This window comes from Bos grunniens, chromosome 2 (genome assembly GCF_055505025.1).
Source record: "Bos grunniens cultivar Pamir isolate PY7600 chromosome 2, Bosgru_T2T1.0, whole genome shotgun sequence".
NCBI classification, from domain to species: Eukaryota; Metazoa; Chordata; class Mammalia; order Artiodactyla; family Bovidae; genus Bos; species Bos grunniens.
Window position 1 is genome coordinate 123,458,609 of NC_141166.1, and position 15,580 is coordinate 123,474,188.

The 15,580-nt window shown below is 37.4% G+C and overlaps 1 protein-coding gene across 3 annotated transcripts in view; it reads left to right on the forward strand.

Moving 5' to 3' along the window:
- NUP35 (nucleoporin 35) overlaps nucleotides 1-15,580 on the forward strand; it is a 38,831-nt gene that overhangs the window by 9,567 nt on the left and 13,684 nt on the right. For all 3 annotated transcript variants that reach the window (XM_086361622.1, XM_086361611.1, XM_086361633.1), the window contains 3 exons: nucleotides 630-800; nucleotides 2,971-3,098; nucleotides 6,649-6,709. In XM_086361622.1, the coding sequence (XP_086217748.1) occupies nucleotides 641-800; nucleotides 2,971-3,098; nucleotides 6,649-6,709 (349 nt within the window). In that variant the 5' untranslated portion in view covers nucleotides 630-640. The remainder of the gene's footprint in view (nucleotides 1-629; nucleotides 801-2,970; nucleotides 3,099-6,648; nucleotides 6,710-15,580) is intronic.

Here is a 15,580-nt window from a genome sequence, read left to right on the forward strand (position 1 = left end):
AGACTTATTGATTATTCCTAACTTTATTTTTTGTGTGTGTGTGTGTGCTTATTCCTAACTTTAAAATGAATGGTTTTAAAAAATTACCCAAAGCATATTTCTTAGTTGGTATGCTGTCATCACTGTTATTTCATACGTGCTTTAATGTGTGCGTAATTACATTTTTATTACAGAAATGACCATGGTTTTTGTGTATGGGGAAAGAAAAATGGGACATATAGCTAAATCTGTTGTGTCTAATTTGCTTAGACTTTATGTTGGTAGTGCATCCTGTCCTTGTTTTTGGTTGTTACATAGTAGAAACTGCCAGAAATGGAAAGAAGTTGTTCTGTATGTAGTAGGGATTTTTTTTTTTTTTTAGTCAATAAGCAAAAATTTAAAAATAAATGTTGATTCTTAAATCTATGAAATAATGTAAACATCTGTCAAATATTATTTTGTTAATGCAAAATATTTTCATATTTTTCTGGAAAAATTTTATGATTTTTAAAATAATTTAACTGTGGTTTTGTAATATTTAACAATTTTTATTAAATTCTCAAAATTGTGTATACTGGTCCTTGTATCTTTTTGTTACCTATTATTACATTGAAGTCCTTTCTCTGTATTTTATTTTCTGATTCATTTAGGATCTGAACCAATGATGCTGGGTTCACCCACGTCTCCAAAGCCAGGGGTTAATGCCCAATTCTTACCTGGATTTTTAATGGGGGATTTGCCAGCTCCAGTGACTCCACAGCCTCGATCAATTAGTGGCCCTTCCATAGGAGTAATGGAAATGAGATCACCTTTACTTGCAGGTAGGTAAATGTTTGGGCTTCCCTGGTGGCTCAGCCATAAAGAAACTGCCTGCCAATGCAGGAGATGCGGGTTGGATCCCTGGGTGGGGAAGATCCCTTGGAGAAGGAAGTGGCAACCCACTCCAGTATTCTTGCCTCGGAAATCCCATGGACAGAGGAGTCTGGCAGCCTGCAGTCCATGGGGTCTCAAAAGAGTTGGACATGACTTAGTAACTAGACGACAACAAAGGTAAATTGCTTAGTGTAGTTTTAAGTACTATCAGTACATGTACCAGAATTTTAAAAAGAGGAGTGAGGCAGCTTTCACCTTCGTCACCTAAAATTATTGAAACAGGTGTAAGCAATATAATTTACTTTAATTCTAAGAATCCCTAAAAATATGCATACTGCATTTTATTCAATCTAGCATTGATTGTAACACCATTAAGCACCACTAGGAAAGAGAAGCACTAAATATGATACACCATTTGCCATTTTTGTTAATTATTCCTATTTCGGAGATGTTAAAGTGTGTTTGGGTGGGGGAGGGGAATATGGTCATTCAGCTTCAGCTGGATTCAATTTAAAAAATTTGTCTTAATATAATAACAGCAAATATTCAGTCAAAAGAAATATAATTTGTAAATTTGTAGATATGAATTTGACTTCTAGTGTTAGTGAGTTAAGATTCTTACTCACTGTGTTTAGTGAAAGGACTTACTCCACAAACTATGCTCTGCAGTTGCCAGCACAAAATATTGTCGTGTAAACAAAACATCTAATACAGGACTCTTTTAGCAAACAAATATTTTAAAAGATAATTTGGAAATTTTGACCATGAATAGTGAGAGCTACAGAAATGGTTGAATTCCAAATGTGAGCTAATAAGTGTTTTAATAGATGTTTAAATGGAAATTCTTTTTTTAATTGTCCTTAAGGTATTATTGGGCTTCCCAGGTGGCGCTAGTGGTAAAGAACCCACCTGCCAGTGCAGGAGATGTAAGAGACTTGGGTTTGATCCCTGGGTAGGGAAGATCCACTGGAGGCGGGCATGGCCAACCCACTCCAGTATTCTTGCCTGTAGGATCCCATGGACAGAGGAGCCTGGTGGGCTACAGTCCATAGGGTGGCAAAGAGTCAGACACTACTGAAGCAACTTAGCGTGCATGCATGTGAGGTGTTATTTGTGTTAAAGTGGTTTATAATTTTTTTTTTTAAAGATCAGGGAGAATTATCATAAGTTATAACTGAAGCGATTCAGTTAGAAACATTATCTTGGACAGATTATTTATTTTTACATATTTCAAGTGTGTTATTTTATTGTTGTAGCTACCATATATTAAGTATTTATGAGCCAGGGAGTATCCTAAGCATTTTATATGTTATCTTATTCTTTTATCAGTCTTAAAGAGTAGTTGGTACTGTCTCTGTTTCTTAAAGGAGTAAACTGATGCTAAATGCGGTATAGAGCTTGCTGGAGCTCGCTGGTTAGTGACCACAGGCGGTTAAAGGTTGGGCCAGGCTCGTTCTATAGCCTGTGCTCTGGTGTGCATGGCTTTTGCTGCACCGTCTTGACTCAGACATTAGTCTTACAGAAGATGTGGGCTGCTCTACTACTTGACACTGATGATTCTCTGACCTAAGAAGGCCTCTTTGTAGCCCCCAAAGTTGATCCTTTTCCTGTATGTTTATTATGTACTTTAATAAATTTTTACTGTGAGAAACATGGGAATTTGACAGTCAAATTCCACATTAAAATATTATATTTTTTCAGGTATATACAAATTAGAGCTGTTTGGTATTCTACTTTCAAGTGAGAAATAGGATTAAATTTGATATTGAATTGTTAAGCATTTTGTAGAGAAAACAAAAGTTGTACGCATTCACTAAAAACTAACATTTCTATATAGTCCTTGTTCTGGAACCTTTTGTTCAAAGGGCAGTCTATGGATCACCAATATTGGCATCACTGGCAGCTTGTTAGAAATTCATAATCTCAGGCTCCATCCCACACGGTCTGAGACAGAACCCGAATTTTAACAAGATGCCCAAGTGACTCTGTGTATTAAGGTTTGAGAAACATTGGGAGATAGGAGTTTAAGCCTTATTTTAAAAATACTAAAGGATCTTACCAGATAGATGGAAGATTTCTTTGTTTTCTCACCTGACTATGCTGTTTGTACATTGTTAGGTGGATCACCACCACAGCCAGTTGTACCAGCTCATAAAGATAAAAGTGGAGCTCCGCCAGTTAGAAGTATATATGATGACATTTCCAGCCCAGGACTTGGATCAACACCTTTAACATCAAGAAGACAGGTGATACACATATCCTCATTTATGGCCATGCATACTCATTTCATGTTTTCATGTGGTTATACAGTGAGGGTCAGTAATTTGAAATGTTTCCCTGAAGTCTGTTTTAGTATAACTCTGTTGCATAGGAATAAGCATTAGGGACAGTTACCATAGAGTCTACAATCACTGGTAGTTTTTGTTGTGGTTGTCAGTGGTTGTTTAAAAGTTCAATATACATAGTTTTGTGACAGAACAAATGAAGATCCAGGGTTTTATCCAGATCTCAGGTACCTTGTGATGATTTGAGGTCATTATTTTTAGGGATGGTTTATTAGTATAAGACTGATGCTCTTTGGAAGGAAAATTATGACCAACCTAGATAGCATATTCAAAAGCAGAGACATTACTTTGCCAACAAAGGTCCTTCTAGTCAAGGCTATGGTTTTTCCAGTGGTCATGTATGGATGTGAGAGTTGGACTGTGAAGAAAGCTGAGTGCCAAAGAATTGATGCTTTTGAAGTATGGTGTTGGAGAAGACTCTTGAGAGTCCTTTGGACTGCAGGGAGATCCAACCAGTCCATCCTAAAGGAGATTAGTCCTAGGTGTTCTTTGGAAGGAATAATGCTAAAGCTGAAACTCCAGTACTTTGGCCACCTCATGTGAAGAATTGACTCATTGGAAAAGACTCTGATGCTGGGAGGGATTGGGGGCAGGAGGAGAAGGGCACGACAGAGGATGAGATGGCTGGATGGCATCACTGACTCGATGGACGTGAGTCTGAGTGAACTCCGGGAGTTGGTCATGGGCAGGGAGGCCTGGCGTGCTGCAATTCATGGGGTCGCAGAGAGTCGGCCACGACTGAGTGACTGAACTGAACTGAATACTCTTTTAGAGCTGTTCACTGTTTACTTATTTTACTAAAAATGCTTCCTTCTGCATGTTTATGAGTGATGGCCTAGTCTGTTCCTGTAGGTGTTCTGATGGTGATGTTAAATCTTGGCTGGTGTGGATGTAGGTGTTCTGCCAGTGTCACTTTCAGTTATGGATTGCAAGGTAGAGATTCTCTGTTTTGATGGGACTGATAGCACAAAAAAGTGTCTAATACTTATGAAATGCCTGTAGTGTACATGCCCTGATCTCATGTATTATTTCATTTAATCCTCACAATGACCCTGGGATGAATGACTCTTAGGAGCTTTATCTCATCATTGAGGAAACTAGGACACCAAAAGCCCAAGGCAGCCAGTCTGGTTGAGCCAGATTTTAAACCCAGGGAATATTGACTTTAGTGCCAGTGTTGACAAGAACGATGCTGTGCTAATACTACTATGATTAGTCTTGGTTGTCAGTTGAAAGGTAGTATTGATTTTTCTTTTAAGTAGCAAGTTTAGGACCTTTTATAGTCAAAAGTTTTCTCTCCTATTACTGTTATGCTTAGTAGGATACAGAAACAAAATGTTTCAGCTGAACTGGTAAGTTCATTGTATAAAGATACTTCTGCTGTTTGATTTGGAGGAATATTAAAGGCTTTTCTTTAAATCAAATATAGTATATTTATTGGCAAGTTTAAGAAAAGTAGAAAAATCTTTCAGTAAATTTTGATTATAGGCTTGATACACCTGGCCTACTGGGCCTATTTGTAAAGCAAAGCAAAGTTAATTCATTGTGTTAAACAGAATACTTTCTCTTACCAACACTTGTACACCTGCCCTCCTGTCCAGTGTAGTAGCTACTGGCCAAGTGTGGCTGTCGACGCTTGAAATGTGGCTAGTCCTATAATTAACTGAGATGTTGTTTTGTGGAAAGTTTTAAATCCTTCATTTTAGGTTAGAAGGATTGGTTAAGAAAAGAAGCCATTCATTACACACACAATAAACAGTTTCAATTCTTAATAAAGGCTTATTTGATTAATTTCAATATACTGCCACTAAGAGAAAAGAAATAGAAACAATAGAGAAAAGTAACTGCATACATATCACCAAATTGGGCCGAAACCCACATCCAGACTTGAATAGTGTTGGGAAGTCCAGAGGAACAGCAGTCTGGAGTCCCTTTTAGGCAAAAGAGTCCTGGGCGGTGTGTCCATTCCACGGGTGAGGTTTTTGGGGACTCCCGCTTATAGTTCCAAGCTGCAAAACAACACCATCATCCATTTGTGTGCAAAAATGCAGCTCTGGTTTTTAAGTTTTACATTGCTGTTTCTTTTACCTTATGAGTCATAAGACTTCTTAGACTTTGGGAGGCTGGCTAGGCCTCCAGGGGCTCAAGAAATTACAAATGCCACTCCCTTTCTTATCTAAAGTGCCACTTGATTTGCTGGTAACAGTTGGTGTGCTTGCTGGCAAGCACATAGCTTGGCATGGTCAGAAGTCAGTCAGAGGCCTGCTCTCCAGCTTCTGAAGCCTGAACAAGACTCCCTCCATTTTATTTATAATTTCCCTAACAGATATACATGCCTACTCTAAAACAGTTACTTGGTGTGGTTTGTGTTATGTTTGGACAGTATTGTGATAAACTTAACTAAGTCCAGAATATTCTGTTGTATTTTTCTAAAGGTTGATAGATAAATCTGATGTTTAATTTGGTATGAGGACCTCTGGCTTATAAGTTTATGCCACCTTTCATTACTCCTCTGATAATACCTGGAAAGAAAGGGAGTTTATAGTTACTGCTATGTTCAAAATGTTTAAAAATCTTGTGAGCCATAATTTGTAGAGAAAGCTTTTGACTTGAAAGTTGCTAAGAATATTATTAAAGTCCAAATGAGTTTAACCCCCGGAGACTTTGGTCAGCCTCTCTCTACTCATAAGTTCTCATTAAGAATTGAACAATGAATTTTTATCTCCTTTTAATAATCTCTTGACATTTGGTCTGGTTGCTGGGTAATAACCAGATTTTAGATTTTCTTACTTTAATCAGAATCTATTAAAAAAATTTCTCTGTTTACTTCTAGAGAAAGAGCCTTTCTCATTCTTGATTAGCTATTATTGTTTTCTATTTTGTTTATAGAAAGATTTTTCAACTACTTGAATCTTTAATTTTCTCAGATTTAAAGGAACTAGTTTTTGTTACTTTTTACTAGTAGAGGCAGAGATATGCTGTTTACTGTGTAGACTGATTTGAATCTATACTATTTCATGGTTTGTAAATGTCAATTTAGGAATACAGTTTTGCCAACTTCTGTTTTTCAGTTTGAACTTTGATGATTTGAAGAATCACCATTATATCTGTTATTTCAAATACTGTATTTTAGATACTAAAAACAAATAGCAGTGTTACTGTTAATAAAAATAGTGTCTTTTTACCTAGTTCAGCTTTTCTTATTTTAAACATTATAATATGCCAACGAGTCTGCCTTTTTAGATTAGTAGTGTTCAACTTAAAAAAAAAAATCAACAACAAAACAAGCAAACTTAGAAAGTACTCTTCAATTGTGAGCTAATAAGAGGCGTTGCCAGTACCTGGTAAACATTCAGTTGTCTGTTGAATGAAGTTCTTCAACATTTATTGTGTTTATTTTATGGTTAGAACTTTGCGTTTGACCTGAACACTTTCTTCTGTTTTTGCTTAGGCAAACATTTCAGTAATGCAGAGTCCTCTTGTTGGAGTTGTGACAACTACTCCTGGAACAGGTAAGCAATGCCTTTCAATACCAGTGACAATTTTTTACTCTTTGAATGAAGATAGTAAGACCTTTGTTGGTAATTGCCAAAATTTTGTCTTATTTTTCAAACTTGGAGACTTTCTCAAATGTCAGTAACTTTCTTTAGGAAGGAAATATTTGTATATTGGTTCTTTCCTGAACTTACAGATAAGGTTATGATATTCTACTGAAAAGCATTAAGAATTAAAAAAAATTATGTATTAGTGTCTCCTGAATTGTTAAAACTGTAATTAAAAAATAAGTTGCAATTGAGAAGAAGAGGAATGCAGACTGAATAATAAAGATGTTTTGAGAGATATTAATGCATAGCTGTAATGAATGTCATTGACTACAAATAGCCATTGATTATATCTCGTTTTTCTTTAAGGTTAATGGTATTTCTGTCACTGTCAGCATCATCATAAGCACAGCTTTTCCAACATATTTATGTATTTATATTTATAATCTATCAAATGTTCATTCAGCAAATACTTGGCATACAATCATGTACTAGGCCCTGGGAAACTGAAAAAAATAGATAATCTTTGCCTTTATGGAGCTTACATTTACTTATGAAATTTACATTTATAAGTAAAGTAAATAGTTTGTTAGAAGGTAGTATATTTTGTGGAGGAAAATTAAGCAGCAAAGGGAAGTAGGAGATAAGGGCTTATATAACTAAGGTAGCGTATTAGTTTTCTTTTGCTGCCGTAATATATTACCATAAACTTAAAAGTGGTTTAAATGATTCAGTGTATTATTTTTACAGTTCTGGAGGTGAGAAATCTGAAATGGGTCTCAATGGGCTAAAATCAAGGCATTGGTAGCCCATGTTAATTTATAGAGGCTCTGGGGAAGAATCTGTTTTCTGCCTTTTCCATCTTCTAAAGGCTGCCCACATTTCTTTCTGGTCCTCTTCCTCCATCTTTAAAGCCAGTAACATTGTATCTTTCTGATCATTCTGCTTCATGTCAAGTCTTGCTCTTTCTCTTTTAAGGACCCTGGTGAAGACTTCCAGCCCTTCTGGATAGTCAGGATAATCTCCCTTTTGTAATGTCATCTGATTAGCAATATTAACATCTGCAGTCCTAATTTTCCTTTACCATGTAATGTAAGATTCCTAGGTTTTAGGGATAAGGACATGGACATCTGGGGTGGGAGGGCATTATTCTTACTACAAATAGTTATGGAAAACTAACATTTGCTCAAAAATGTTTAGGGAAAGTTTTCTAAACAGAGGAAGAAGCAAGTACAAAGGCACTGAGGTGGGATTGTGTCTGGAGTGTTCAAATACGTGTCAAGAAGTTCGTGTGAAATGGAGTGAGGGAGGGGTGAATAATAGGAGATGAGGCCAGAGAGGTAATGGGGGTTATTGTATTAATAGCACTTGGTCTTTACCCAGAAAAGGTAGAAAAAAATAGGATGAGACTGCCCCTGTGATGTGAATAGACTTTGGAGTAAGGGACAGGGTGGAAGCAAGGAGATCAGATAGTTGGCTACTACCTTAACCCAGGTGAGAGATGGGGGTGGCTTAGACATAAAACAGGACAGGAAAGGAGGAAAAGAGAAGCAACAGCAGAAACAGATGAAATGAAAGAAGCAATAGCAAGACAGTAGATTTAAAAGAACTGAATGGACAATTATGTAAACGAAATGTGCTAAACACTCCTGTTTAAAGGCAAAATGGTTGACAAAGTAATACCCAGTGACAAACAGATCTTTTTATCCTCCAGATCTTGATTTCTTCAAGCAGTGTGTGAGCCATCACTGGCAGTGTTCTTTAAAGTATAGATTTCTACTACTGGTTTGTCCAATGCTATTTCTACCATGTTCCTCAAAGTTCTTCCAGCCTCCACCCACTGCCCTATTCTAACGGTATGTCCACACTTAGAGGTATTACAGCAGCATTCTACTTGGTACCAGAATCTGTATTTTTAAAAAACTTTTGCTGTAACAAATTATCACAAACTTAATGGCTTAAAACAACACACGTTTATTATCTCATAGTTTCTGTGGTCAGATGTCTCGGGCAGAGCTTGATTCTTTAGAGCTCAGATGTTAGCAAGGCTCTGTTCTTTTCTGGAAACTGTGGATGAATCTGCATCCAGGTCGTTGGCCAAATTCAGTTGCATTCAGTTGGAGGACTGAAGTCTCTGTTTCTTTACCAGCTGTCGCCAGAGGTTATTTTCAGCGTCTAGAGGCTGCCCTTGTTCTTTGGCTTCTGGTTTTCTTTCTGTCTTCAAAAGCCGCAATGGCAGATCAAGTCTTTTTATATGCTTTGAGTCTCTCTGACCTCTCTGTTCTCTTGTAGTTCTGATTTGACTTTTCTGCCATCTGCTGCTGTTAAGGGATCATTTGATTCCTTTGGTTCATTGCAGTAGTCCACAGTAGTTCTTTATTTTAAGATCAGCTGATAAATAACCTAATTCTATCTGTAAAATCCCTTCACAGCAATACTTGGATTAGAGTTTGGTTGAATTACCAACCAATAAAACTGGGGGACAGAAACTTTGGGGTGATGACTTTAGATTTCCATCACATATCATGGTGAAAAATCTAGGATGTCACCTCTATTTCAGTTACATACTTGAGGTGAAATGTTGTAGGGGAATTAGTTCAGGTTTTAGCCGTCTTAATCTGATCAAACAAATAGGTAGGTGACAGTGCTTTGTTGTGTGATAATACCTTGCTACTTGACTGTTTGCTATAATAGTGATTGTTTGGCTGAGTCAGTAAACGACTCCAGAGACTTTGGAAATGCAAAAGCACGTAATTTAAGTAATGTGTTATATGTTTTAAAGCATTTCTTAGTTGTCTAAAAACATACATTATAATATTCTTATTGCTGTCGTGTAGAAGAGTACAGGCTTAAAGCTAATTAAACTTCCTTTTGTTAATCTTTTTTTTCTAATACTGTAACTTCTATGAGTTTCTTGTAATTTTAGAAACCATATGTGAAAATATAAAAACTGTGATAGGAAAATATCCCTGTCATAAAATTGGCCACTGGGAGCCACAGCTGCTTCTCCTTTAAGTTTAAAGAATTTATGTATAGAAAGTCTTAATGGGACATAAGTGAAAAAGAATGCTTCTTCTTGAAAAAGAATATTTTGAAAACATGTTGTAGGCATGAGGACTATGATGCATGGTCGATACTAAAGAAGAAATTGAATAAAAGAGTTGAAAAAATTGAGGAAGAATTTGTAGACTTTCGTTTTTTAAACTCTTACATTTAATGTTAAATACATGAAAACTTCTATAATTTGTAAATTTTAACTTTCGGAGGTTGACAGCTTTTATAAAGAGACATCACAGGACTTAATGATATGAATTGCTGGTTTATGCTGAGGTCTTTCGGAGAAGGCACTGGCACCCCACTCCAGTACCCTTGCCTGGAATATCCCATGGATGGAGGAGCCTGGTACGCTACAGTCCATGGGGTTGCTAAGAGTCGGACACAACTGAGCGACTTCCCTTTCACTTTTCACTTTCATGCATTGGAGAAGGAAATGGCAACCCACTCCAGTGTTCTTGCCTGGAGAATCCCAGGGACGGGGGAGCCTGGTGGGCTGCCGTCTATGGGGTCGCACAGGGTTGGACACGACTGAAGTGACTTAGCATGGCATTGTATACATGAGTTTAAAGCTCCAGGAGTTGGTGATGGACAGGGAGGCCTGGCGTGCTGCAGTCCATGAGGTTGCAAAGAATCGGACATGACTGAGCGACTGAACTGAACTGAACTTGTATCTAATAAGGAGATTTTGGTTAGTTTTTAATTCTATGCTGCTGCTGCTGCTGCTAAGTCACTTCAGTCGTGTCCGACTCAGTGCAACCCCAGAGACGGCAGCCCACCAGGCTCCCCCAACCCTGGAATTCTCCAGGCAAGAACACTGGAGTGGGTTGCCATTTCCTTCTCCAATGCATGAAAGTGGAAAGTGAAAGTGAAGTCACTCATTCGTGTCCGACTCTTAGCAACCCCATGGACTGCAGCCAACCAGGCTCCTCCATCCATGGGATTTTCCAGGCAAGAGTACTGGAGTGGGGTGCCATTGCCTTCTCCGTTTAATTCTATAACTGAGGTTAAAAATCTCTTTTAAAATCTTATTTCTGGTGCAGGAAAACCTTGGTCATACAACAAAGTAGGTAATCAAGATTAAAGAATTTCAGAAACTTTTTAATCATTATTGCCTCTGGTAAAGAATACTGAATGTTTGCCCTATCTTTCCCCATCCTCACAGGTCAGTTTTCTTCTGCTGCTATTTAAGTGTTCCTCTATTTTTCATCCTATTTTTAATTAAAATTTTTTTTTTACTTCAGAAGTTCTTTCATTTACTTGTCAGCCTTTGCAAGTAGTATAGCATTTATATGTACTGAGCTAATTGTGTTAGCATACTGTTAACAGATTAAGTATGATGTTTAGATTATAGCCATTTTTGGCTGCCTTTGTTGATGCCAGGAACTCAATTCAAATAGTGTTCCTAGAAGAGCAGATAAAGGACTAGTTTTTCTGTGAGTAGCTTTTCCCTGACACTTCTTTTTCTGATCTGGGTTAGCTGTTCCTTGAGTGTGAGCCTGTAGAACTCTCTCTGCTAGGCTCTTATCTTACTCCATTACTGGGTTATGATCTTTAGGACAGAGATTCCTTCTGTATACCTTCATTGTTTACCTGTCACAGACCTGGGTATAAAGGGACATCAGTAAATGTTGGTTGACTGAATGGATTGATGGATGTAAGTTGTAGTGAGTTGAATGGTGGCCCCCAAAATGACATGTTCACATTCTAACTCCTGGAACCCTGAGTACTGCTTTTTGTGGCCAAAACATATTAATTTAAGGATCTTGAGAGGGGTATCTCTCAAGGAGAGTGGACAGTTAAGGAGAGAGGAAAAGAGGGGAAGATAATCCTGGTTATTACCTGGATGCAAGTGCGCCCTAAATCCAATCACAAGTGTTCTTAGTGGCACAGAGAAATTTGGCACAGACAGGAGAGATACACAGAGAAGATGATATGAAGTGAGGCAAACATTGAAGTATTGTAGCATGAAACTAAATAAATTTTAGTGATTAATTTTAAAAAGTTAACGCCACAGGCAGAAAAATGGTCCCCCAAAGATGTCTGTGTCCTAATACCCAGGAGTTGTGAATATGTTACATTACATGGTAAAGAGAAATTAAGGATGCTATGGAATTAAGATTGCTAATCATCTCATCTTACACAAGAAGGTTATGCTGGACTAATAGAGTGAACCCAACAGAATCACAAGGGTTCTTAAATGGCGAGGACCTTTGTGTTCTCTAACACAAAAGTCACCAGCATCTCTGGAAGCTACAGGAGCCAGCAGGCAAGGAATTCTTTGATTGCTGGCCTTCAGCAGGTGTTAGAGTCTGCTGAAAACTTGTTCTTAGACTTCTGGTTTCCAGAACTTTAAGAGAGAATACATTTCTGCTGTTTTAAGCCACTCAGTTCGTGGTAGTTTGTTACAGCAGACAGAGGAAACTCCTATATGTATATAGTGTTTTGAGGCAATGACATCCCAACACTGATGATTGGAATATTTGTGTCCAACTTGGCGTGGCATAGTTTTTCTTTCATATATTGAGTAAAAATTAGCCTTAATCTAGATTATATTAGTTTCTTATTGCTGCTGACACAGATTATAGTGGTTTCAAATAACTCATTTATTACTTTAAAATTCTGGAAGTCAGAAGTCTGGAATAGGTCTTAGTGGGCTAAAGTCAGAGTATTAATAGGACTCCATTCTTTTGTGGAGGTGCTAGGGGAGAATCTTGTTTTCTTGTCTTTTCCAGCTTTTAGAACTGCCCATATTTCTTGGCTCATGCATTCTTACCAACTTCAAAGCCTGCAGTGGTTAGTTGAGCCTTTATTTCACATCATTTGTTTCCCCTTGTAATTTAAGGACCTTTGTGATTCTGTTGGGTTCATTCTATTAGTCCAGCATAATCTTCTTGTGTAAGATGAGATGATTAGCAATCTTAATTCCATAGCATCCTTAATTTCTCTTTACCATGTAAATGTAACATATTCACAACTCCTGGGTATTAGGACACAGACCTCTTTGGGGGACCATTTTTCTGCCTGTGGCATTAACTTTTTAAATTAATCACCAAAATTTATTTAGTTTCATGGCAAAGTAGCCATAGTACCATTGATTGGTCTCTAATTTTAGTGGGGTAATATCTTATGTTTTAGTCAAAGTAATAATTGCAGATTGTTTAAAAATAGCACATAGTACTTAGATGCAGTACTATAATGAAATGCTGCAGTCTTTAGCTTTATTCCTCCAGAACTAGCCTGTCCAGATCTTAGAGCTATTCCTTTTGGAATTTAGCTTCCCTTACCTGAATAAGTTGCTGTATTAGCTATCTGTTGTCACTATGACATATTACCACAAGTTCAGTGACTTAAAACAGTTTGGATTTATTTTCTTGTAGTTCTAGAAGTCAGAAGTCCAAAGTCAGTTTCATTGAGCTACAGTCAAGGTGTTGGTAAGACTGGTTACCTTCTGGAGGCCCTAGAGAGGATCCATTCCCCTGCTTTTTGGTTTTGTGTTTTCCAGTTTCTGGTGGTTACCTATGTTCTTTGGATTGTGGTCCCTTCTTTCAACTTAAAAGTGTACCGTATCACTCCAGTCTTTTTCCATCATCACATCACATCTCTTGTGAGGATACTGCGGGATGTATTGGGGGTCCGCCTGAATAATCTTCCATAGTCTTCCCATCTCAGGATCCTTAATCCTAAATGCATAATCTCTTTTGCTATGTAAAGTAACATTCACACGTTCTGGGGATTAGGATGTAGCCATCCTGGAGGGCCATTACTTAGTTGGCTGTATATAATTATATTGCTAATTCTTGATTTTCATTTTTAAAGTTGCTATATTTATCTTAAGGTAATTGATAATTATCTCCCCTGCATTATCTGAATATAATTGAAATATATCAAACTTTATTCCTTTGTCAGTGTTTTATATTACTATGATTATATAAGTGCTGTTTAGTGTTGCATCAAGTAGTATATTATAATTTATCCTTCCTGTAAAATTTTAATTTTTCATAATGTTTCTTTTTTCCATTTGTCTAATTTTCTATGTGCCATTTGCTTCCTTTAAGCAACTGTTCTAATGCTGTGTCTTTTTAAAAATGCTCATAGTTTCATTTTTGTTTGTTTTAAACTGAGAACGTCTAATTCTCAGCTTCTCTTCTGGCTGTTTCCTATATTAGCTTGGTGTACAGCTCTTATCTCAGGATTTGCCTTAGCAAGTTTCTAGAGTTGCTCTATTTTTCCTAGTTAACATGTTTTCTTAGTTTATTTTCTCATTTTGGTGAAGGACATATTTGAGTACCTTTCTAGGAAAACTTACATGGGAAATAAACTTTAAGACCTTGAGTTTGAAATGCTTTTTACCTTCCTTGTAAGTGGGTTGCTTGTTTGGCCAAGTATAGAGTTCTAGATTGGAATTTTGGAGGCATCATTCCTTTGTCTTCTGGCTTCCAGTGTTCTGCAGAAGTCAGACACAGTGATGGTTCCTAAGCTGTTGTAGGGGCTTGGTTTCAAAAAATTTAAGGTCTCTGTATGGTTAGTGTTTTCAGTTTCACAAATCTGCCCTGGTCTGGGACTTTATCTTTCTGGGGAGTTGGTGGATCCTTTAAATCAAGACACTTAGCCTGGGTTTTGGCAAACTTCCTTATATTTGATAATAGCTTTCCCACTGTTTTCTGTGTTCTCTATCTCTCTGGAATTTCTTCTGTGTGTGAGTGCTGCAGAGATTTCTAAATTTCTACTTTTTCTATGTTAGAGTGTCTTGTATATCTGTATTATACTTTCTGAAAGATGTCCATAATCTCAATTTCCAGTGCATCTAATAATTTATTTTGCTATTTTAATATTCAATGATCTTTTTTGCTGCTGTTCTCTTAAAGTATTTAAAATGTAGCATCCTGTCTTGTTTCATGGTTAAAATAACTTACCAGTGAAGTTCACCTTGGACTTTTATTCCTGTTCATACTGTCTGTTTCCTTCTAGATCTTTTTTTTTTCCCTCTCTCCTTTTTCTTTTTTTTTTTTACTCTTATACCTTTTCTTAGTGAAGGCATATATATTGAATGAGGCACTAAATAGCTACTTGGAGTCTGTGTGTGTGTGTGTTGACAATGGTAGGAAGGGGGAAATTAGTGGAGAGAGGTTATTCTGCCTCTTTTTGGGCTTTGCTATAGGAGCATTGGACAGTTAGATAAATTTTTGTTGGAAAAATATCTGATTTCAGTATATATAGGTCCTTTCTCTTAAATTTCCCAAAGAAAAATTCTTTAATATTCGGTATTAATGTCTAAGCTGCTGTTCTGAATGTAGAAAGGGAGAAGTCTTCTTTTCAATATGCAGATTTTCGCTTAGTCTCCTATATAGTTATTCTCCACTGTGACTGGGACCCACCTGCTGCTGCTGCTGCTAAGTCACTGCAGTCATGTCCAACTCTGTGCGACCCCATAGACGGCAGCCGACCAGGCTCCCCCATCCCTGGGATTTTCCAGGCAAGTGTACTGGAGTGGGGTGCCATAGTCCTGAGGTATTGACGTTTCTTTTCCTTGGGGACTAACACCTTGGTGTTTTGGGGGTGGAGTAGCTGCACAAGATGAGGAAGGCCTTGCCTTTTCATCCCTTATTATATACTCTCTTAAACTAGTTTTCCTTGATTTCAACCAGGAGTCTGTTTCACACCTTCTGTGGTCTCCAAAAGCTTGGACTTCCCAGAGTGATTGTCATTAGGTACCTGACAAATGCTGGAGATGAATACTGGTGTTCAGTTCGTTGTACTATTTTGGATATTGTTATAGTCATCCGG